Below are 26,241 nucleotides of genomic sequence, written 5' to 3' on the forward strand. Positions count from 1 at the left end.
TATTCACCTTGGATGGATTACTTCTTGGCATTGGTCATCAACAACGAAGAAGTTATATCGATCATACCGTAGAATCCATTCTTGAGTATTGACACATCTTGCAGTGGAGAGATTTTTGATTTCTCACCTTGTATTTGACTAGGGGCAAATATTAGTGATTGATATCTAGGCTTCAAGTTTCGAAATCTTACCATTCAAACCTAATCCTTATGGATTATGGTATTCTATTGAAGAATAATATGAGGAGTCATAGATCAAAACCTAATTCTTAGGAATTATGTTATTCGCTTGAGGAAGAATACAAAGTCACAGATGAAGGTGAATAATTATTAGGAGTCCAAGAAACCTCTTGGAAGATGAAACCAAGGGTCATACGTACTTATATGTGTATCTAACTAATGGAATAACAATTAGACACTTGTCTCAAAATCTCTTTCATTCTTCAGACACCCACGAGAGGAATATCCTTGAATGGCCACTAGAATTCAAGGGAAGATCAAGCAAATCACTCTTTCAGGAGGAACTAAGATGGTGAATAATAATTTTGCAGAGGATTATATAATCTTTGTTTAGTCTAACTAGACCTTAGTTGAATTGGTTAGATAGTGATAACAATGTATTTTTAGTTGCTTATGGTGCAATTGCGAATGATTAGAAAAGAGAGTTTTGGTTGTTGGGCTTGGATAACCCATTGGTTTGGATCTCCCTCCTAGCTAGAACTGTGTTCAATCTTATGTCAAACTTTCTTTCATTCTCATGACTTACATGTGAGAGGAAGATCCTTGAATGGCCATTGGTGAAGCTTCTTTTATAACTTTTGTAAACACTCTTACCACTCAATATAGCAGGGGTCCTAGGAGGGGTACCTAAGGGACAACTACTAGACCAAATGGTAGTAATGGGACACAAACCCACTGTCACCTCAGTCAGTGTCACCCACTTTTTACGGACTTTCATTGATGGAAGGAGTCCCGTTGTGAAGGAAATCACCAATGGTGATAGGATGAACAATCAAGTGCCATGTGATTTCCAAGACCCATTCAAAGGAGAGGCTCAATGCAAGGCTCAATTTCTTTGATTGAGCTTAGTAGCTCTCCAAGAAAGACCTATAAGAAGGCCTAGACCTAGGAGGAAAGGTTATTCAATGACAAGGGATACACCTAGACCTAAGGCTTCCAAAGGGGCAAGACCTCTCCAAGGGTTTTGTAAGATGATTACCATATAAGATTTCAACACCAATAGAGAGACCTAAGGGAAAATCCAAGCAAGGCCTAGAGCTTACAATGATTGCAAGAGAATGATCTTTAATGTCATTACTAGGTCAAGTAAGGAGAAAGGGGAAGGTCGAAATGATTAACTTCATTTGAGTTTTCAAGTACAAGTGACCTTCAATGCTACCACTAACCAAGATGCTTAAGATCAATTCCAAAGTATGAGCTACTATTTGAGTTTTCTCTCAAAATGGCAGTAGGAAGTGCCTCAAAATTTGAGGGTTACTAGAGAGGACAACAACATAGTATTATATTCAATTAGTTTTTCAATGGCACCTTTCTAATGCAATTCACACAAGGCGGTAGCTAGTCGTCTAGGGTTAGGGAAGAAATTTGAAGAGAGAGAAATAATTTAATTGGTGATGACCATCAAGGGTTTCAAGACTAGTGCCTAACCATTGGGACGTTAGGAGTCATGAAAGATTTCAAGGTGGATAATTCGCTATTCAAGGAGACCTAAAGGAGCAATTTTGCTAGCCCTTTTAGATATTAATACTTCAAAGGCATATGTTAATGGATTTTCAAGGATGAAAATGCTACAATACTCTAGGAACATTTATTCATTCACTATCAAATGTGTAACACATGCAAGAATTCCCAATGATTATGATTAAAGATGATACTTTTAACAATTAGGGCACATTAACAAACATGAGACATTGTTCCATGCATTAGACATTAGTAAATTTCAGAAATTTCATCATAAATAGCACCTACATGATAGTGAAGAGTATATCTAATCATAACAATGCCATCAAGCTCCAAAAAGGAAATTGAACTATCAAAACATCAAGATGCATTCATAAACATCCAAAACACTCCACAAATTGCAAATCTGAATTCTTCTTTCAAGGAGGCCGAAAATCCCAAGTGATGATGTCCAAATACAAATGAGGTCTCTTTAATTTATATGAGCCTCTCACAAGTTCGATTTGGTCTAATTAGCCTAATTAAGCCCCTAACAATATTTTAATGTGCAAATAACAACCCCTTTGGTGACAAGCCCACCAAATAGCTATAAAAGTGAATGATAAGCCATGCTAAGAGGGCCGAAATAGTGCATAATGGAGTAGGAAGGGCCGTTGGAAGGCCGGAATGAGTCCTGTAAGTGCCATGATGAAGATGAGGCCTCCAAAAATGATGATCAAGGGGGTGGCCCCTTGATTTTCAAGCAAAACATCTCGTGGTGGTCCCAATTGGTTGTAGGGCACATTCCATGGTCTCATGGGTTTCCAATGGCTCAATAACAAGTCAATGCTTTGTCAGTGAGGGCTAGAAGATGACACATGCCCTCCCATGTCTCTCCGAATGAGACAAAACCCCATCTGGCCCTGGATCAGTTGCCAAGTGTCAGATGCAAATGTGTGGCCGAATGGGCAACGTGGTCCAAGTGCATCATCGTCTCTGCATGACTGGGGCACGGACACGCAATGTGCGGTGCTGAAGAAGCCTATGGCGTGGCAATCAATGCTCTGCTGTGGTTGAGGCCCATGGCTCTCAACGCTCACCCTACAAGTGCCATTATGACCCTCTGGAGGGCTTGGACCCCATATAGGGATACCAAGTCCAAGATGGACACCCACCTGCAATCTTGTATAAGATCCAATGCGTCTCCTCACCATCCAATACAACAATCCACTAGTGCAATTGAGTAAATAAGCTTGCTAATCAGGGGCAAAAGAGGACAACTTATATTGGCATGCCCTTCCAAATGGGCTTTAGAATGTACAAGTGTTACCAAGCTCAACAAGAGAGGTTGATAAAGGATCCTATTAAGTGGTTTCAACCTCTAAGGGAGTGACAGGTCCATGGTACACCCATCAAATGACAGGGGTCATGTGAAATAATGATGGAACAAAGTGGGGGCAAAGGGAGGGTTCCAAGCCACATGCCATGGTACAAGGGTAGCTATGATGAAGGAAGCCCACACATTGGGTATATGGATGTAGGAGGGAGCAATCGTGGTACATGAGTTACCCCGACCTTTGTTTTTCCACCCTTCTTCATATGCCTTTTGCCTTTATTGATTTCTCTTTCTTTTACTACTTGGGGCTCCAGGGAATGAGAGCTTGATGCGTATGATGTAGCGGTGATTACCCCCTTAAGTTTGCGCAATTCATTGCCCACCAGGGGTTGAGACAATCATGGGTTCCTTAATGATGTAGGGGGCACTCATAGGCGCCCTAGGAACTAGGGTGATGGCCATAGTGATAAGGGGTAGAGCTCATGTTTGGCTTTTGCCCATGTGCTAAATTTTCATGTCCCAACCATCTTTTGCATCTTGTGGTACATTTCTTGTTGTAAGTGGCGAAATTATGCTTTTAACTTTCTTTATTAGCCAAAATTATGCTTTTAACTTTCTTTATTAGCTATATCGACCTTTAGGGCATCGTTCTAGGCTCGACCCAAAATGTGGACAAGGTGAGGGGGAGGCTAACTCCTTGTGGACCCAGATGGGAAAAATATGAAATCACTTGTAATGAGCGAAGCGCATTGAAAGATATGGCGCTGGGAAGCGGGATCACACAACCAAATTTAGGGTTTCCCATGGTGCCACTTCTAAAGCTATTAGCCAATAGAGGAGATCCCACAGGACTAGGATACAAGATTAACCACCAAGTTGGGACAAGGGAACAAGAGTACATTCCAAGCCCATTCTTTCCTCCGAATCCCCCCACTAATCCATGTCTAACTGTGCCCAAGAAAAGCAAGCATAAACACCCAATTACATAATGAAAAGTCATACCTTCGGGGTTGAAAGTCCCACCTTCAAACATACGATCATATAGATGGGTGAAAGCACACAGTGGTTGGCTCGGTGGCGGAGAATGGTGGCACATCGAGCTATTTGGTGGCTGTCGGCTACTGACTGAAGACAATTCTAGGTGAAAATTTTCTCCTATAGGGGTCACTCACTATCATCATTCGAACCCTTCTCACTGCATGTTTGGTATCAATACCAATATCCACATGTAGTTTTGAGTCTCTCACCAAGTCAGGCTGTCAAATAATTCTCGTGTCCCTGTCATATGTTTTATGGCTCCACTGTGTAGCAGCCACAGACCAATTGGTAAGTTGCTTGAGCAAAGGTAGGAAACAAGTGTGAACTCAATTTCAAACTTCTTGGCAGAGTCTTCTTGAGCTTTTGTGGATGCAACTATAGTTGACTATGTATCCTTTCCACCCTTCTTCCTGTCTAGACACTGTGAAGCATAATGTCCCATCTTATGACAAGAAAACATTTGACCTTAGTCAAGTCCTTCTTCTTTGGTTGTGAGGTTGACTTCTCACTCCTGCTACTTGAACCTTTTCCTTGATACTCATTACCTAATGAGCAAGAACAATATTTTCATCATCTCCACGCCTATGCTGTCATCCCATAGTCTGCTCCAATCAGGTAGTTTCTCTCCTATTAGAACACCTGTCACAAAGGTAGCCCATTGTTTTGTGAACTTGCTCAAGGCTACTTTTACAAGCTTCTCATCTAACACGGCTAGCCCAACAGCTTCAAGATCATCTCGAACTTGCTGAATCCTAGTGAGTATGATGCCATTGTGTTTGATTTAGTCATATGAGTGTTTCTTAACTTTTCCCTGAACACCATTTTCCAGTTCTAGTTATCACTGTGGTATAAGCTCATTAGAGCGGTCCACATCTCATGGGCACTCTTCTTTCCAGATATCTAAGGGATCACATGATCCTTCATTGCATCCATGATGATACGTCTGTGTGTTAATTTTAGGCAACAATTGTATGTTCTATGCTTTAGAGCAATTTTACTTCAATTTCTTTATTAGCCTAGTATCAATATTCAGATTAGCAATCACATCAACATGATAGTAAAATGCAGATAGAACATAAAGATAAAAAGTAGAAGACAAGCCAAAACAAGAGGACACAAGATGTGGCACCAGCTAGGGACAAACCCCAATGTGGGGAAACCATTGATCAAATCTTCTTTTACTCTTCAATAGTTCAACATAGAGAGATAGTACAATTTACAAATCTGATAATTTATAATAGCAACAAAAGAGCCCTAACAAGAAAAGTCAACGCTGGTCAACATGGCAGATTTGACCCTCATCAAATTGGTCAGCTTCAGTGAACTTCGACCTCCAAACAGCAAGATAAAATAGCCCTCAAAACAGTCAAATTCAAGTTAGTCAAAGTCTGGTCAAATAACCCACCTGCAGTCAGTGCTAGTTGCAGTCAACACTGGGTAACAATCAACGTTTAGCCTCGATTTCTGTGCCCAGAAATGCGGCCTGCCCAAACAAAGATAGCCCTCACAAAAACACAGTCATAGGAGGTCAACACATGCTAGTCAACGCTTGTTCAAACTATTTAGAAATTTGGTCTCCTGAAATTTTAGACGTGTGGAGAGAGAGAGGCCCAGAAATCCGTACCCAATCAATCAATGAGGAGAGAGAGAGACAAGTGTGAAGATGAGCGTGTCCAAATGAGGCTAAGGCATCATGTATTTATAGCAAACGTTGAGGATGAATAGATGTGACTGTTGTGCTTTTGAGCCTATATAAGTTCGCTGGTCGAACTTAACAATTTGCCCATAATCAAAATAAATTCATAACTTCATTTGTAAATGTCGGAATCGGATGATCTTTAGATCAATCCTACACCTCTCGAAGAGAGGAATCCAAGAAAAATATCAGCTATCATAAATAAGATGACCCATGTGGAGTTTAGCCCATAGTTTCCAAATTTAACACTCCCTCTCAACTAGGGAGAACTCCATCTGCTAATCCATCTGCCAATTGGGACTATCTCTGCCATCAATGCATTGCTCTGCACTGCTCTGCTCTGCTGAACTATGAAGAAGAAGAAGTGATCGAGAATATGTCATACTATTCTCTACTGACCCGAAGTCAGTCCCAATCAAAGGAGAGTGTGTCATACCACTCTTATTGACCCGAAGTTAGTTCCAATCAAAAGAGAGTGTCTCATACCACTCTTACTGACCCGAAGTCAGTCCTAATCAAAGGAGATTGTGTCATACAACTCTTACTGACTCGAAGTCAGTTCCAATCAAAAGAGAGTGTCTCATACCACTCTTACTGACCCGAAGTTAGTTCCAGTTGATCCCAGATCAATATCGGTCATTTTAGCATAGGGAGTACGGTAGTACATGATGCGTCCATCGGTAGTACTATAGTCCCTATCCTCATTTCCCTACTCATTGGCCAGATGAGAGGTACTTCCCATGAGTCCAAGACTGCATGGTAGGATGTCTCAGCAGGAGAAGGATGAACCACTCATCCCGCCTACATGTCGCCAAGTGGTATTGCAGGGGAAGGCTGAACCACTCACCCTGTACACAACCAACCACTAGGGGAAGGCTGGACCAATCACCCTATGGTTGCTCATCGCTCCAAGAAGTACCCCAAGCCCTCCGGAGATCCTAGAGCTCAATGTCCATCTCATACAAGACCCTCATAAAAGGGTCTCTCCACGACTCCAACTTGTTCTCGGAAGGCCAAGAACTTGACCTTCCCCAGGGTATTTGTTAGAATGTCAGTGACCTGCTCATCAATCCCAATGTGATGGAGCTTTATTGCTCCTCGTTGTACCATATCTAGGATAAAGTGGTACCTGATATTTATATGCTTGGAGCGATCATGAAACATGAGATTCTTTGATAATCAGATCCCACTCTGGTTGTCGCAGAGGATCATGGAGGTATCCAACACATGTCCAAACAGCTCACTGAAGAGCTTCCTCAACCAGACAGCTTCATAGGAGGCCATACTAGTAGCTATGTATTCAGCCTTGGCGATGCTCAAGGCAATCGATTTCTGCTTCCTGCTCATCCAGGATATCGAAACAGAACTCAAAGAAAAATGACATCCAAAAGTGCTCTTGTGATCCACCACACTACCAACTCAATCAACATCAGAATAACCATGCAGCCTCACATCTCCGGTAGTGTATCTCAGTCCATGAGTGATTGTGCCTTGAAGATATATCAAAAGATTCTTGGCACCAATTCAATGTATATGATGAGGCTCAACCATATATTGGCTCAATGTGTTAACTGCAAAACATATGTCCGGACGGGAGTTCACCAAGAACATTAGTGCTCCTATGAGTTGATGATACTCAGAAGCATTTCCCAATTCAGGTCTAACAGCACTACCACATAACTTCTTAAAGTTAAGTTCCATCGGAGTAGTCACAGGCTTGCAGTCCACCATCCCAAATCTTTCCAATATCTTCACAACATATTTTCCTTGAGAGAGGAAAATTTCACTTGGCTTTTGCCAGACCTCCAACCCTAGGAAATAGTGCATCGGTTCTAGGTCCTTCATCTGAAATTCAGAAGCCAACTCCCTCATACATTTGTGAATGAGAGGGTTTGCACTTCCATCAGCTCCATGCTTGATTTTGTAGAGCCACTTAGAGGTGACAACTGATTTGTCCTGGGGTCTAGGGACCACATCTCAGGCATTTTTCTTCATAATTGACTCGTATTCTTCATTCATAACATCCTTCCATACTTGATGCTTCACGACTTCTTCGAATGATGAAGGCTCAGTTTGAATGATAGTGCTCATGGCGGTCAAATATCCTTGATACTCGTTCGGCTTCTTGCTTTCACAGAAAGTCCCCCTTGGTGCAATGTGTCTCTCGGCATCTTCAAGAGTCTCCCTAAGCCATGAGGGTCTCCTTTTGGAGGAGGAAGGCTCATGAGGAGGAGGATCTATAGCAATGTTGCAAACATTGGCATCGTGATAAAATCGACAATGGTTTGAAAAACCAAAAAATCGTAAAAATCGGGAAAATATCAGTAAAAAATCAGCAAACATTGGCCAAATTATGATACCATAAAAATATCTTCAAAAATCGGTAAAAATCGTGATTTTAAGATAAAATCGGGATGTTATCGAGATGTTCGCAACACTAATCTATAGGATCCATAGGTTCATCAACATTAGGCATCGTTTCGTCCTCTTTTTCACCCTGATTTCCGGTGTTAGCTTCTTTGTCCTTCCTTAGGATAGGCAGATTGTTGATCTTCCCGAGGGCCATATCTTCGTCGAAGGTGACATCATGACTTATCTCAACTTCCTTCTGACCAACCACATAAATTCTATATCCCTTGGAATTTTCAATATAACCCACAAATATTCCTTTCTTCCCAGATGCACCCAATTTGCGTCTTTTCTCTTTCGGCACATGAAAATATACGGGACTTCCAAAAATTCTAAAATGAGAGACATCGAGTTTCTTACTAGTGAACGTTTCTTTGGGAGTCTTGGAGTCCAATGCTTGATGAGGGCATCAGTTTTGAACATACACGACGGTATTTGCAGCTTCAGCCCATAGAAACTTCGGAAGGCCTTGATCATAAAGCATGGCATGAACAACTTCTACAATAGAGTGATTCTTCCTTTCAGCCACACCATTTTGCTCGGGGGTGTATGGTGTTGCAGTCTCCCTCTTAATGCCAGCTTCTCTGCAATAATCTTGGAATTCATTGGATTCATACTCGGTCCCATTATCAGTGCTCAATATCTTGATTTTCTTTTCGAATTGGTTTTCAATCAAGGCTTTGAAATGTCGGAACCAGGTGAACACTTCATCATTCTTCTCCAAGAAGTAGATCTAGGTCTTGCGAGAATAATCACCTGTAAAGGTGAGATAATATAAGTATCCTCCCAAAGAGTTTACGGGCATCATACCAGATATGTCGGAGTGGGTCAATTGCAATATGTCTGTGGTCTTGCTATTGCTTGAGGGGAATGGTCCCCTTGTAAGTTTTCCTTCGGCACATCTTGGACATACACCTTCATGCTCTACTTTGAACTCGGGCATACCTGTCACCATCTGTCTCACATCGGGTAGGGTCTTATAATGAAGATGGGCGAATCTCTGGTGCCATAGTTCAGATTGTAGAGATGTGTCGCAAGACATGGTTCCCAATGGAATTCCTCCAACTTGATATAAAGTGTCAACCCTAAACCCAAGAGTAAAAGCATCTTTAAAATTTCTTTTCCAAACACGTACATTTCCATCGATAAAAGCCACCTTGAATTCTTTGTCTTCCATTGCCAAAATGGACACCAGATTCTTCTTATGATCGATTACATATAGTACTTTTTGCAAATGAATAGTGTTGCCTTGATTCAATTGAAGGTAACATTCCCTACTCCCTTCACGGGATAGTTGGCATTGTCTCCAAGGATGATTTCCAAGTTTGTCTCCTTGTCTATCAGATTAGAGAGGGCTTCCTTGTATCCGGTGAAGTGCCTTGAGGCACCACTATCAATCAGCCAATTTCCCTAAGTGTTCGGAGGAGAGGCAATGGGGAGGGCCGATATAAGATAGTACTCTTTTTGCTTATTGTTAACAACATTGGATTGTTCATATCTGGAGTTCCTTGATTTCTTGGAGGGTCTACCATTTCCTTGATGTCCCGCATTCCTTTTTCCTTTGCCATTGGACCTGCCATTCCTTTGATCGTTGTTGTTGAAGTTGCCCTTGGAATGATTGTGATCATCATCATGCGATGTGTCCCTTCTATTTGGACACTCCCTTGCATAGTGGCCAAACTTATTGCAAACAAAGCATCTTCCCTTCCTTCCATTTTTGAATCCCGGTCTTCCTCGACTTTGCTTCTTTGAACTTGCATTGTTCTTCCTTTTGGCATGAGCGGAGAACGCAGTGGGGTTCCTTCAACTTATTCTTGAGAAATAGAATTTGATTAGCATTACTAACCTTGAACATGCCAACCAACCTGTCATAGATCTCCTTGGAGGTCCAATTCGGAGATATAGGCCACCAAATGCTTGTCAATGGAATCCCTGATAATCTTCTTTGCTTTGACTTCAGCTCTAGTGTACTTGGTCTTCACAGCAGTCGGTGCATTTGAAGGAGGCTCAGGGATTTTACCCCACACATAATCCATCACTTCTTTTTCTTCCAAGGTCAAATCAAGAGACATCTTCCATCCATGATAGTCAGATTTATCATGGAGCTTGTCTTCAGCCGAGAAGTAGGATGAGGAACCCGTTTAGCCTTTTGACCTTGTCCAACTGTCTTTGGTGATTGCTCTTTCACTCTTGCTTGGGCTTTGTCTTCACCTTACCTCTGATACCATGTTAATTTTAGGCAACAATGATATGTTCCATGCTTTAGAGCAATTTTACTTCAATTTCTTTATTAGCCCAGTATCAATATTCAGATTAGCAATCACATCAACATGATAGTAAAATGCAGATAGACCATAAACATAAACAATAGAAGACAAGCCAAGACAAGAGGACACAAGATGTGGCACCAGCCAGGGACAAACCCCAATGTGGGGAAACCCTTGATCAAATCTTCTTTTACTTTTCAATAGTTCAGCAGAAAGAGATAGTACAATTTAAAAATTTGATAATTTATAACATCAGCAAAAGAGTCATAACAGAAAAGTCAATGCTGGTCAACAGGGCAGATTTGACCCTCAGCAAATCGGTCAACTTCAGTCAACTTTGGCCTCCAAACAGCAAGATAAAACAGCCCTCAAAACAGTCAAATTCAGCCCAGTCAAAGTCTGGTCAAATAACCCACCTGCGGTCAGCCCTAGCTGCAGTCAACGTTGGTCAACAGTCAACGTTTAGCCTTGATTTCTGTGCCCAGAAATGCGGCCTGCCCAAACAGAGATAGCCTTCACAGAAACACAGTCAAAGGAGGTCAACGCTTGGTCAAACTGTCCAGAAATTTGGTCTCTTGAAATTTCACTCTCCTGAAATTTTGGACGTGTGGAGAGAGACCTAGAAATCTGTACCCAATCAATTAGGAGAGAGAGAGAAGCGTGAAGATGAGTGTGTTCAAATGAGGCTAAGGCATCATGTATTTATAGCAAACGTTGACGATGAATAGACATGACTGTTGGGCTTCTGAGCCTATATAAGTTTGCTGGCCGACCTTGACAATTTGTCCATAATCAAAATAAATTCATAACTTCGTTTGTGCATGTCGGAATCGGATGATCTTCAGAGAAATCCTACACCTCTCGGAGAGGGGAATCCAAAAAAAATATCAGCTGTCATAAATAAGATGACTCACGTGGAGTTTGGCCATAGTTGCCAATTTTAACAGTCTGTCTCTCACATCCTTCAAGTTATGGACGGCCAGTGCTGAAGCATTTGTAGGAGATGTGAGTTGAGTTTTTGCAAATTCCCATAGGGTGTTCTCCATAAAAATCAATGCTATTCTTTCCTTCCATGGATTGAAATTATAGACGCTCTCCAACCTGTCCTCAAACCTTATACTGATTGATGCCATCTTTCCAAATAAAAAATTAACTAAAAGGTTCATTGCCACACTTGATTGGTATGGTCTCCCTCTCTCCCTCCAAAGGATGACCTCTGCCAATCACACTAGTATTATTGTCTCTTCTGCTAAACTCTCATAGACCTTGACCACGCCTCTAGCTTGTTGCCTGACGATCTGATGGCTATTTTGGTTGGGCTCCTAGTGCCCAACTCTCGCGATATGTTTGTGCTTGGCCTGCTGCCTCCTCCAAGCGTTTGGCTCCTCTGCGACTTGTGTTATCATCTGTGGCTTGGGTAACACTGCCAGCAACTATTCTGTTGGCTAATAGTTGCAACCCGACCTTGGTCCACACAATCTGACAACTATTGGGACCACTTCTTGTCACTTCCTGGTTGTCGACTGTCCTCGTTTGTTGTCTCCTTGTTGCAATTACATTTTTGTTGACCCCCACCTGGCTAGCGGCTCTAGTTGTCAACTACGGTCTAGTTGGTCCTACAACTTGTTACCTACTGTGCCTTGTGAAATCTTGAGTGCATTGCAGTCGAATGATTCGAATCTGCATCTCGGTTGCTCCAATAGTCTGATCCAGCGGATCTTTGTTCTCGACTTTTGTTTTCTGGCATGAGCCTGCTCTTCCTCACACGACCACCACGACCTGTTTCTTTTGTGGGTGCGGGTTTGTTTGGCCGTGTCCTGGTCCCCTGCGAGCTTGTTATGTCAGTCACCTTCTTGTCGATGCCTCCCGGCTTCCCTACATTGCCGTGGCCTTTGCTACCGACACTTTACCTTTCGTGCGTGACCCTACCACTAGTGTTGTGTCCTTGTCGACCCGGCCTGACAACCTGTTGACTCCGATCACTTATTTTGTTGGATTTTCCCCCCTGTTCTGGTTGGCTCCTTGTGCATAAGGACTGTGTGACTAGCTGAGTTGGTGGCTTGATAGCTGGACTTCCGACCACCATTGCTGTTTGGTTATGCTCGGTTTTAGCATGAATGAATGACTTTTCAGTATTTTCGATAACTGCTACACTATGATCATCATGATAGCCTCTCATCAATGTCAAGTCTTCTAATTCTGTCCACACGAATTCCTTCTATTTTGTACATATAGAGGTCTATTTTCTGCACAGGTCTCCAGGAGGGCTGAAATTTGGCCTATTCCTCAACCTTGGAACATAGGGGATGCCATAGATAATAGTCTCACATACCCTCATGTGAGCCACAGAGGAAGTGCCACAGAAATTTCGCATGAGCCACAGAGCAGCTCACACATCATAGAAGAACAGTGTCACAAAGGAGCTTGCATATCATAAATAATGGTGCCACAGAAGCTCGCATGCCATAGAAGAATAGTGCCAGAGAAGCTCGCTTGAACCACAGAAAACGGTGCCACAGAAGAAGCTCACATGGACAAAGAATAATGCCACGGAACTTGCTCGCATACTTCAGAGAACAGTGCCACAGGTCTGCAAGGTTTCACAGTAGATAACGAGCCTCAGATCTGCACAAAACAGAGACATAAGAGATGATCTGAATCTGCCCAAAAATGAGAGCGAATAGGCTCAATATATATTAATTTGTCCATGCGAAAAGACGTGTCCCTTGGGCAGGCCGACATGATCTAGGAGGGCCGACTTGGACACTTCGTGGGGTAATAAACCAATTATTTTAAATTCAATTTTTTCTCCTTTTGATTTGCTAATGAAAAGACCGACCATAGCTACCAATTTTCAACATAGGTAGGGTGGGATCAGCTCCACCAAAACTAGACAGAGGGATTAGCTATGGTGGGATCATCTCCACCAAAACTAATCAAGAAGAAGGGGTCTTCAAACCCTCAGAGTCTCAGCTGAAGAAAACAGAGATTCAATCCAAATTCATGATGATAAAATAATATCAACTCTCCCTTTATTTTTAGATTTCCTCATTGGGTTTTCTCCTCCTTAATCAGATGTGAGGGGTTCATGTGCAACCCCTAATTTGGGCATTTTGCCCCAGCTACCCAAAATTTACCCAATGTTGCCCCAAAACATTGGATAATTAGGTTTCCCCCTTTATCAAAGACTATAGCCTGCGCGGTTGGATAGTCTATTCTGTCCTCCCGTGGGCAATTAATCCATAGGGGACATTACAGATCATAAGCTTTGTCAAAGTCAATCTTTAGGAAGAGATCCTTCTGGTAAGTTTCCATTGCCCACTCCACTTCCCATGCTGAGATCACTGTATCCAGAATAAAATTTTGGCTTGCTCTTCATTGGCTAATTTATATTACCTTTAAAATGTGTGGTGTTGTGGTTTCTTGTATGGGCTTTTATTTTGGACAAGTGTGTCTTTTAATATAAATTTTCATGCACGATTTTAATTTGTAGTTTGGACTATGAATGTGTTGTCCTAATGAATAAAATCTTGTAAAATTGGCAATAAGTTAAATTAAGAAGCTTTCTTTTGCAGGTCTCTTTGACCCTACTGTCAATCCAGACTTTCTTGGCAAAGAAATTGTCAAATGCATTGACCTCGCAAAGGATGGTCTCCATGGAGTTCTTTTTGTACTGTCTGTTAGAAATCGATTTACTGCAGAAGAAGCAGCTGCTTTAGAGAGCTTGCAAATGCTGTTTGGTGAGAAAATTCTCAATTACATGATTGTTATCTTTACAAACGGTGATGAGTTGGAAGAAAATATAGAGACATTAGAAGACTACTTGCAGGACAGCCCAATTGAGCTTCAGGTTAGTTTTTACAAAAAATTGCTTCTTTTTTCATGGAAGGGGATTTATACCCTAAAATAGTTTCTGTAAATTATGTTCACAACTTTTCTTACAAAAACTCTCTTGTAAATTTTTCATGAAATGCAATTTATATCCTAAAATAATTTCTGTAAATTATGCACACAAAGGAATGACATAATGCTGAACAATTTTTGCAGCCATTGTTTTTGAAGAAAATTGGCAATGTCCTATACATTACAGACATGGAAGATGGCATGTGAATTTCTATTAAGATAAATGCTATATTCCTAAACAAATGGTGATTCAATATATCCTTTTAACTTATACCACGAGTAATGCACATGGAAGTGTTAGAAGTGAAACATTATATTATTTTCGCTTCTCTTCTTTATTCTGCTAGGACTATAGAAGCACATTTTCAACATACCCATGATTTAATCCTAGATGGTTTTCTGGAGTAATGCACATGGAAGTGTCAGAAGTCAAACATTATTTTATTTTCGCTTCTCTTCTTTATTCTGCTAGGACTATAGTAGCACATTTTAAACATTCCCATGATTTGATACTAGATGGTTTTCTGGTTGACTTGTGATGTCAAATAGACCCCGTTTCTTTAGATTCAGGTTGCAGGCCAAAGTTTTAAGTGCCAGTATCTATGCTTTACCTGATTGCTGATTTTGTACTAAACATATTTCCTTAAGTTATAGTCTTAATTTTCACCTGTCAGAAAACTCTATCTTTAGTAGCCTTGAGCTGCCCATGGTCTTCAATTGCTTAGCTTTCTGATCATGCTCACCAGAATCTCCCTCTGGCTTACATTCTAGGATTAAATAAATGCGTTCTTGGAGCAATTTCCTGGGATCTTCAGTTTCTTTGGTTTTCTAGTTTCTACCTATAGAGAAATTTGTGCCTCTGATTTCTCTTTTCATTGTACAGATTTCCTATTTAGTGGTGAATTCAGCTAGATAAATCTGATGTATGAGTTCTTCAACTTTGTTGTTGTGGTGTTCTCTTATCTAGTTCAGTATTCTTTTTTATTTTAAAAATTAAAACTGATTGATTCCTCTGCTTGAATTTGCTCTGGATATGAAAGGAAACCCTTTATTCCTATCATGTTAATCAAGTTTCTGGCTTGTCAATGCACATAAAAATGTTATTTGTGTAATTGGAAATTGTTTCTTCCCTTTAGTACCAAGAATCCAACATTCTCATCTGTATTTTCTTGAAGAATACATTGACTTCCTCTTTTTCTCCATTTTTTGGATCCTCAAGGCAGCTCCACAATGCCTCTTGTAAATCTCCAAAATGCTTTATTGTTGGCTGAGAAGCCAATAAATTCTAAATTCTGTTCCTTGCACATTACATTCTTTGCTCTGCTATGTTCATTATACTATTTGTTGGAGTTCTAACTTCTAAGCAATATAGAACAGAAGAAATTGTGTAGTTTCAAGACATGGAAACTCTTTACATTAAAGTAGAGAGGGGGAATATGAGATATCTTCTGGAAAGTTTGAGAAATAGCATAATGTTCCTGCTTTATATACCTCCCATACCTATAGTCATTTCAAATTAGATATAGTAATTATTAATAGTTATGTTATTAAATGTCACTGTAATATGTTTAAACTCATCTTTTTAGAACTCTTAATTTGTTTCTGTTGAATTGAGTCTTCTCATTAATAAGTTATCTTCTCCCAGGGTATAAAGATTGGTTTAAACTTAGATTTTGCATAACTGGCAACTATGAAAAGAGTTAGCTTCTCTTAATTGTTGGTGAGTCCCAATTATATTGTGTCCATAAAATTTGGATTAAAGTCTTTTCATATGGTTAGAAAATAACTCTTTGCCCTTGTATTATAAATACTAGATTGATCCTTCTTCACATACAAATTTTTAGCACACACTTGATAAAATTTAATGTCTTGTAAAAGTCAGTCCAATTTTCCATTTTGTTAATTTTATTTCACTGCAACTGTCCTTGATCATGTGCTTGATAACTTCTAATGTGTTGTAAACGTCAGTCTAATATGCCATTTTGCCTGTTAATTTTATTTCATGATCATGTGATATATGGGCTAAAGCATGCTACTATTCTGTGCTTTATAAATTATTGTTCCTTGGCATATGGAGTGAGTGAGTTAGCAAAATGTTTTCAATAAGTTGGAATTTAGTTAATTCTTTTGTATGTTTTCTATTTTTCCATCATATATCTTTAGATGTTATGTATTAGCTACTTAACTGACATGTTAAAATTTTATGTATGTAAACCTATGTTGATGCCTGATAGGAGCTTCTACGCCAGTGCAATGATAGAAAGGTCCTTTTCAATAATAGAACCACATCAGAAACAGTGATGGCAACACAAATAACTGAATTGCTCAAGCAAATAGATATTGTTATTGCTCAAAATGGAGGTCATCCTTACTCTAATGAGTTGTTCCGTGAAGCTCAGGTATGTGTGCACATTTCAGAATGCAAAGATAGTGGAAATGAATATAAAGAGTTCTCTTTGCTCATTGTGTTTTATTTGTGCAGGAAAGGTTAAGTAGGCAAAAGGATATTGACTCGGGTGGATATTCGAAGGAAGAAATACAGTTTTTACAGAAGCAGATGGAAAATGCATATGCTGAACAGCTTAAGCAATTAACTGAAATGGTAATCATTTTGTTCTTAGCCTTGAAATGGTCTGATTCATTTTATGATGTGGCAAAGTAGTCTATGAAGTGGATATTGTAATGACATGCAGAGTGCACTATATGCCCATGGAGGTTGCTATAAAATATTTTCTATGGCTAGTTATGAAACAGGACATGCCCTTCCAGCCCTGCATGTGATGTATCCACTGTGTTGGATACTTGGATACCTGCGGGCTGAGTGGTGGACACTTGTGGAACACAAGACATATGCCCACACGTGTTTGACATTCGGTCAGTGTGTGTTCTAACATGTCCCAACACCCATGACACCAAAAAAGTTTAAAGAATTTGGAAAAAAGTTAAAAAACAGTGCAGATGTGTCCTGAAGTTTGTTTGACGTGGTTCTATTTCCTTAGTGTTCAAATATTTGGATCCTTGTGTATATATTTTGTTTTTGTAATTTAAATATTTTTTAATTATAATTGTTTGTGTGTGTGTCTCTGTGTCACATTTCAGAGGTCTACATGTCTCGTGTTGGACACTGTTGTCCATATGTCCAGTATCATGTGATTTAGATGGCCATTGGTTTTACGAATTTAGGATTCTGTATGTTATGTGCCAGTATTTTGTCATAATAGCATTGAAACTGAGGTATTTGTCTGTCTGTTGATGCCCGCAAATCTTTTACTCAATGCATCTGGGGCTTTAATTTAGTGTTGATGTGCAATGTTTCATTATATAAATTTTTCCTTTGCTTGCATAAAACTAAAAGCATAAATTTGTTTTATGCCTTTCACTGTTCCATCACCAGATAATTCTGATTGAAAGCTGCTGAGGCAGTTATTGTAGTCCCGAATCTTCTGGTGTAGATCAGTGTTACATTTATTGGCAAAATAATGTCGTTATTGTGGTAAATTTTGGAAGCCAATAATATTGGCATAAATTATTGCAATAATTTCATGTTTTGAATTATCATGTAAATTCAAATTATCATGAATTGAAAGACATTATTGGCCTGTCGCTGTTGAATTCAACTTATAACCAATTTTTTGGTCTTTTAACCCGCATTTTGCAAAAGTGAGTGTGCAGATTGAGCTTTGAGAATACTGAGGCCATTTTTCCATTGAGCAAACAAAGGGAAATCTGCCGTTTTCATTGCCATTAACTTAGTCACGGTTCTGGTTCGAGTTCGGGTTTGGCAATGATTAGGTTCCATTTGAGTTCGAATATTTTGATGAGGTTAGCCATTAGGTTCATCTATATAAATTCTCTCTCTCTGTATATATATATGTGTGTGTGTATGTATGTATGTATGTATGTTAACTTTAAAATGAAATATAGCATAAAATAGTAAGAAATCAAAATCAATAAAGATAAAAAATGTTATGATAGACTTGGAAACTGCAAGGATGGTGTTAATTTTATATAACAATGGTATGTTCTATGCTTTAGAGCAATTTACTTCAATTTTTCCTTATTAGCCCAATATCAATTTCCAGATTAGCAATCACATAAACATTGATAGTAAATACAGATAGAACATAAACAATAAGCAGAAGACAAGAGGACACAATATTTGGCGGATGCCAGGGAAAAACCCCAATGTGGGGAAACCCCTTTGATCAAATCTTATTATTCTTCAAAAGTTAACCACAGAGAGAGAGAGTACATCATACAAAATTTACTTGCCCAGTCACTGTCTAAACAGTCCAGTCAAACAACAGTGAACAGGATGCCTCAACCAGAAAGTCAACGCTGCTCAAACCAGCAGAAAACCTCCTCCAAATGTGTTTGGTCAAACCCAGTCAACTCGTCCTCCAAAGACAGTTAGAAACAGCCCAAAACAGTCCTGAAATATTCGGTCAAACTTGGTCAATGCTGTGGTCAAAGGGCCTGCGGTCAACGCAGTTCAAACTGCTCCAAATTTCTCGGTTTTTGTGCCAGGAGATGCAGCCTCAAGAGATCATATTTTCTGCCTGAAAATCGTAGTCGAAGGAGGTGATTTGACCCTCGGTCAACGCTGCTGCAGATAGCCCAAAAACAGTCCTGAAATTTCAGCCTGAAATTTTTGGTCAACCCAAGTCAACAAAGAGAAGAAGAAGAGCTGCTCCTTGCTGTATGAACCAATGAGGAGAGGAGAGAGAATGATGTGTTGAGATGGTGGTGTCTAAATGAGGAAAAGGTCTCTCCTATTTATACACAATGTTAAGGGTGAAGAGACACATCTGTTGGGTTCCATGAGCCTACATTTGACTAGAGCCGACCTTGACAATTTGTCCATAGAAGAAATAAATTCATAATTCCATTTCTGCTTGTCAGAATGAGATGATTTTTAGATCAATCCGCACCTCTCGGAAAGAGGAATCCAATAAAAATATCATCTCCATCATATGAGCTGTCCAAGGTGGAGTTTGGTCCTAGTTGCCAATTTTAACACTCCCTCTCAACTAGGGAGAAATCCATCTGCAAAACCATCTGTCAATCTGTACCATCTTTGTCATCCTTGCTCTGCTGAACCATGAAGAAATAATGAAGAAGAAATGATCGAGAGTGAGTCACAAGACTTTGCCACTCTCCACTGGCCTGAAGTCAGTCTCAATTGATCCCAGATCAACATCGCGTAAGGAGTACGACAATACACAATACGTCCATCGGTAGTGCTATGGTCCCTATCCTCATTTCCCAACTCATTGGCCAGATGAGAGGTACTTCCCATGAGTCCCAGACTATATGGGTAGGATGTATTAGTAGGAGAAGGTGAACCACTCATCTTGCTCATATGCCATAGGAGAAGGTGAACCACTCATCCTATGCATATATCGACCATCATGGAGTATCACAGGGGAAGGTGAACCTCTCACCCTGTACATAGCACATCACTAGGGAAGGTGAACCACTCACCCTATGGTCGCTCATAGCTCCAAGAAGTACCCCAAGTTCTCTAGAGCTCCCAGAGCTCGATATCCAACTCAAACAGGACCCTCATAAGAGGGCCTTTCCATGACTCCAAGTCATTCACAGAAGGTTAAGAATTTGACCTTCCCTAGGGGCTTTGTAAGAATATCTGCGACTTGTTCATCAATCCCAATGTGATGGAGTCTTATTTGTCCCCGTTGTACCATATCCTAGATAAAGTGGTACCTGATATCAATATGCTTGGAATGGTCATGAAACACAAGATTCTTAGAAAGAGGAATCCCACTTTGGTTGTCGCAGTATATCACGATGGTATCTAGCACATGCCCAAACAACTCACTAAAGAGCTTCCTCAGCCAAACAACTTCACATGAGGCCATACTAGCAACAATATATTCGGCCTCGACGGTGCTCAAAGCAACGATTTGTGCTTCCTGCTCATCTAGGATATCGAAGTAGAACCTAGTGAGAAGCAACATCCTGATGTGCTCTTACAATCCACCACGCTGCCAGCCTAGTTAGCATCAGAATAACCATGGAGCCTCAAATTCTCGGCAGTGTATCTTAGTCCATAGGTGATTGTGCCTCGGAGATATCTGAAGAGATTCTTGGTAGCAATCCAATGTATGTGATGAGGCTCGACCATACATTGACTCAATGTATTCACTGCAAAGCATATGTCTGGACGGGAGTTCACTAAGAACATCAGGGCCCCCATGAGTTGACAATACTAAGAAGGATTTCGCAAATCGGGCCCAGCAACACTTCCGCATAGCTTCTTGAAGTTGAGTTCCATCGGAGTAGTCACGGACTTACAATCCACCATCCCAAATCTTTCAGGTAGCTTCACAATGTATTTTCCTTGAGAAAGGAAAATCTCACCTGGATTTTGCTTGACCTCCAAGCCTAGGAAGTAGTGCATCAATCCTAGGTCCTTCCTATCGAATTCAGAAGCCAACTCCCTCTTGCATTGATAAATGAGAGGGTTTGCACTTGTCAGAAAGAGATCGTCCACATAAAGTACCAAGATGAGAGGTCTATCATTTTCAACCTTGAAGTAAAGGTTCAGATAAGATTCACTTCTTGTAAAATCCAGTTTCATCAGATAATTGTTGATCCTCTCATAACAAGCCCGGGTAGCTTGCTTCAACCCATAGAGGGCTTTCTTCAACCTGCATACATGTGTCTGCTGATCCTGAACTTCGAATCCCTCATGTTGTTCTACATAGACTTCCTCCTTAAGTGAGCCATGCAAGAAGGCGGTCTTGCCATCCATTTGATGTAAATTCCATCCTTGAGACGCAGCAAGGGCAATGATCGAACATATGGTGATATATTGGGCAACTGGTGCAAATATCTCATCATAGTCCACATCTTCCTTTTGAAAGAAGCCTTGAGCAACAAACCTGGCCTTGCACTTTTCAACACTTCCATGAGCTCCATGCTTGATCTTGTAGAGCCATTTCGAGGTGACAACAAATTTGTTCTTGGGTCTAGGGACCACATCCTAGACATTATTCTTTATAATTGACTCATACTCTTTGTTCATAGCAGCCTTCCAATCTTGGTGCTTCACAACTTCTTCGAATGTGCAAGGCTTAGTTTGAACAATGGTGCTCATGGCAGCTAAGTACCCTTGGTACCTATTCGGCTTTTTACTTTCACAAAATGTCCCCCTTGGTGCAATATGTCTCTCGGCATCTTCAAGAGTGCCCCTTAGCCATGAGGGTCTCCTTTTTGAGGAGGAGGGCTCATGGGGAGGTGGATCAGTGGGATACATCGGTTCTTCAACATCGAGCATCAACTTGTCCTTCGGTTCTTCCTGCTTTCCTATATCTTCTTCTTTGTCCTTCCTTGGAATAGGAAGGTCTCTAACTTTCCCAAGGGCAACTTCTTCATCGAAGGTGACATCTTGACTTATTTCCACTTCTCTTTGACTAGGCACATAGATTCTATATGCCTTTGAAGTTTCATTGTAGCTCGCAAATGTTCCTTTCTTCCCAGATGCATCCAATTTGCTTCTCTTTTTATTCGGCACATCAAAATATACGAGGTTACCAAAAATTCTAAAATGAGAAACATCAGGTTTCTTACCGGTGAAAACTTCTTCGGCAGTTTTAGAGTCCAATGCTCGATGAGGGCATCTATTTTGAATATACACAATAGTGTTAGTAGCTTCTCCCCATAGGAACTTCAGAAGGCCTCGATCATGAAGCATGGCACGGGTGGCTTTTATAATGGAACGATTATTTCTTTCAGCAACTCCATTTTTCTCGGGAGTATATGCGGTAGTAGTCTCCCTCTTAATGCTAACTTCTCTACAATGGTCATTGAACTCATTTGATTCATATTCGGTTCCATTATCGGTCCTCAATATTTTGATCTTCTTCCCTGTTTGATTTTCAACCAAGGCTTTGAAAGAGCGGAACCATTGGAACATTTCATCCTTCTTTTTTAAGAAATAAATCCAAGTTTTGTGAGAGAAGTCATTGACAAAGATAGCATAATGCAAATATTCTCCCAAAGATGTCACGGGCAACATACCAGATAGATCAAAATGAATCAATTGCAAAATGTCGGTAGTCTTGCTATCACTTGAGGGGAATGGACCCCTTGTATGTTTTCCTTCGGCACAACCCTGACAAACACCTTCATGTTCTACTTTAAATTCGGGCATACCTGTCACCATCTTCCTTCCATCGGGTAGAACCTTATAATGAAGATGAGCAAACCTTCGGTGCCATAATTAAGATTGAAGAGATGTGTCGCAAGGCATAGCTCCTAGTGGACTTCCTCCAACTTGATATAGGCTGTCAACCTTGACTCCAGGAGTGAATGCTTCTTTGAAATTTCTTTTCCAAACACGTACCTTTCCATTAATGAGTGCCATTTTGAATCCTTTGTTCTCCATTGCCGAGATGTATACTAGGTTCTTCTTTAGATCAGGTACATATAGTACATCTTTTAGATGAATGATGTCACCTTGATTCAATTGAAGAGTAACATTTCCAATCACTTTCACAGGATAAGTGGCATTGTCTCCAAAATGATTTCCAGAGCTGTATCCTTTTCTATCAAATTTGAAAGAGCTTCTTTATACCTAGTAAAGTGCCTTGAGGCACCACTATCAATCAACCAATTACCCAAGGTATCTGACGGAGAGGCAGTAGAGAGGGCAGATATAAGATAAAATTCTTTTTGCTTGTTATCTACAACATTAGATTCATCATACTTGGAGTTTCTTGATCTTTTGGGAGGTCGACCATTCCCATATTGAGTAGCGGGAGCACTCCTTTTTCCTTTGTTGTTGAACATGCCATTCCTTTGATTGTTGTTGCCCCTGAAATTGTTGCGGTTGTTGTTGTTTTCATCATCCCGAGGTTTATCCCTTTTATTAGGACAATCCCTAGTGTAGTGGCAAAACTTGTTAATTGAAACATCTTCCCTTTCTTCCATCTTTGAATCCTTGTCTTACTTGACCTTTCTTCTTTGAACTTGCATTGTTCTTCTTTTTAGCATGAACGGAGAATGCATTAGGATCATTCCTATTTGAAGGCATGTCTCTCTCAAGGACAATCTTGTGTTATGGGGTTGGATTTATTGCAGTGATACCTACAGCAGTATACCTCAGACCATCCACACAGTGGCCTGGTGCAAGCAGTAGCTCGGACCTGCTGTGAGGACTCATGAAATTAGTGCAGTCTTTGTGTTTCTTAGACCCTCTGTAATATACAACCTACTGTGCCTCGGACTGTATAGAAAATATTGTGGCAGTTTGCTGAACCGTGGCAGATCAGACCTTACACTGGTGAGAACCTTCTTCACTTGCTCGGACTATATATATATAAACTGTGGACTCGGAGGTGTAAACAAGACAGTGTTACAGGCTCAGACCTTTGTGACTGTAATCAGATTAGTAGACAGTGGCTTGGACAGAGGTGTGCACAGGCTTAGACAGTCAGACAGTGGTTAGGATGAAGGGTTAGACAGTGACTCAAACAAGAAGACTATGGTGGCTAGCACAGTGGCATAGGCACCTCGGCTATGTTGAAGCAGCGATAATTCTTTGGATGATGCAGCAGTGACCTATTTTTGATGGCTCAGTAATTAAACTCTGTGCTAAATACATTTCACCTCGGGCTTCATAACAGTGACAGAACCTTGAACCAACTGTGGAAGAATAGTGCTTTTGGTACCTCAGACAGAGGACTGTTGTGGCATCAGACCATCCTTTATTTTGGTTGTTACCGACTGTGATTCTAATTACACTCTTGACAGTGGCTTGAAGCTGGTAGTCTCCCTGTATATGTAAAAATTTCTGTTTTCCCACCCCGGTTTTCAGTTTCTCCTTATTTCTCCCATGTAGTTAAATGCCCATTCCCATAACCATACATTTAACAGACTGAAAAAATAAATATTGCTGAAAACACAAATTCTGGAAATTTTTCAGAATGCTGGAAATTGCAGAATTAAAAATCAGCAATCAAAAACAGCCATTAAAACACATTAAAACACTGATATTTTTGGTCAACTTGAAACTCTTGGGGAAAACCAGTTTGAGAGCTCTTCTTTATTTCTGAAAATTGCCTTTTTACAGTGAGAATTATTCAGCAAAAAATCAGCAAACAAATTTACAACTTATCTCATTTCCCGTGCCTCACAGCAATCTGGAAATTACAGCAAACAGGACAGCAATAAATGCTGTACGGCCTCCGTTTTGTGTGCAGAAAAATCAGCAAACTGCTCCTCAATTTTTGTGCAAAAATCTGCCTTTCACTATGTGCTGAATCAGCTGTACAAATTTGCTCAACTGCTGCCTTGGAATGTGTGCCAAGCCGCTGTCTCCTTCTCCTCTCTGCTCAGAAATCTCTCTTGCTCTCTTGCTCTCCTTCTCCCAATCTGCTCATGAAAGAATGAATGACCTTTTCCTCCTTTAATATAACTCCAAGTGACTTTTGGGTGATCTCTAAATCCAATGGCTGAAATAGATTTAGATCAATGGTTGAGATTAAATGCTCATTTAAATCTCACTTTCTATTTTTTAATTCACCCCACTTTAATAAAGACCCACTTAGTCATTTATTTCCAAAGTCACTTTTCCTTTCTAATTTTTCATTTACTTTAAAATTAGACTTAGTAACTTTATCACTTAAAGTCACTTTTAAATTAGATTTAACTTTATAAAATTATAAAGTCACATTAGGAGAAAAATTAAATTCTTTTGGACACTTTTCCCTAGGCCAAAGATCAAAGCCTAAGGGAACCACCTGTCCTCCGGTACCAAATTTCAACAGTATACCATTGCCAGACTATGGTGTCATGTTAACTGTGAACCAATGTATAATCTGAACACTGAGTTACTTTGGGGCAGATTGAAAAAGAACACTCAAGTAAGTACATTACTCAATGTTATTAAAGAATATCGTGTGGAGTGGCTTGTTGAAGTGAAATTGAAGATTCTTGAAGAACCCAGATTGGACCCCTCTTGATGAGTAGCCTTTACTCACCTTGGAGACACTTTGGTGGGATATCTTGAAGATAACTTTGAAGACCATGATGTATCGCTGATGTCATCATGAGGTAACTTGGAGAAATTGTTTGGTACCATGAAGAACAGCGGAGACACCTTCATGTGAAGATCAAGGTTGTCATTGATGACATGACGTGGAGACTAAGTTAAGGCATTGCTGAAGATTGAAAGGGCTCGGTGAAGAAGACATTGGGAGCTGTGAAGTACAACTAAACATATCTTGATGAATTAAAGCAAGGGTTGAAGCCCAAGAGGTTGGAGCCTTGAAGAAGACAAGGTTGGTGCCTTGGAGGATAGGGTTGGAGCCCTAGATGATCGGTGTCCTCAAGAAACTAGGTTGGAGCCTGTACCAGAGAAGGGTTGGTGCCCTAGGGGTTGGAGCCTCTAAACGCAAGGTTGGTGCCTTGAGAAGATAGGGTTGGTGCTCTAGAGGTCGAAGCCTCACTAAAGTCCAAGTTGGTGCTTGGCAACAGGTTGGAGCCTGGGAGATTGAAGGTTGGTGTCTTTATCTAGGGTTGGAGCCCTATATACATTGTACTTGATTTATTGTGAAAAAGAAATTAATAAAAGCATTTATTGTTATTGTTCATTTTGTGTTCTAAATATAAATGATCTAACTGGTAAAAGTAACAATTGAAAAGAAATACTGATTCGACCCCCACTGATTCACCCCACTCTTAGTATTTCCAACAGGGACAACATTGTAATATCAAGTTGACAAAGAATGACACAGTGGCATCATATTTTTTCAAGATATCTTAGATTAGAGATCAACTCAAAGCCATTGATGAAGAAGTATTTGATAAGGAATGGGTAGCTATTGCTTTGGGTGGTCTTCCTAGATCTTGGGATTCATTTGCATTAGCTATTAGTGCAAGGGAAAA

The 26,241-nt window shown here is 40.3% G+C and overlaps 1 protein-coding gene across 2 annotated transcripts in view; it reads left to right on the forward strand.

The window, feature by feature from the left end:
* The window catches only part of LOC149180722 (immune-associated nucleotide-binding protein 9-like), a 146,397-nt gene that overhangs the window by 36,641 nt on the left and 83,515 nt on the right, over positions 1-26,241 (forward strand). For both annotated transcript variants that reach the window (XM_089416247.1, XM_089416246.1), the window contains exons 3-5: positions 14,001-14,275; positions 16,563-16,727; positions 16,811-16,930. In XM_089416247.1, coding sequence (XP_089272373.1) covers positions 14,001-14,275; positions 16,563-16,727; positions 16,811-16,930 — 560 coding nt within the window. The remainder of the gene's footprint in view (positions 1-14,000; positions 14,276-16,562; positions 16,728-16,810; positions 16,931-26,241) is intronic.

This window comes from Pinus tabuliformis, chromosome 3_2 (assembly GCF_031772625.1).
Source record: "Pinus tabuliformis cultivar Carrire ecotype Pingquan chromosome 3_2, CPIR1, whole genome shotgun sequence".
NCBI classification, from domain to species: Eukaryota; Viridiplantae; Streptophyta; class Pinopsida; order Pinales; family Pinaceae; genus Pinus; species Pinus tabuliformis.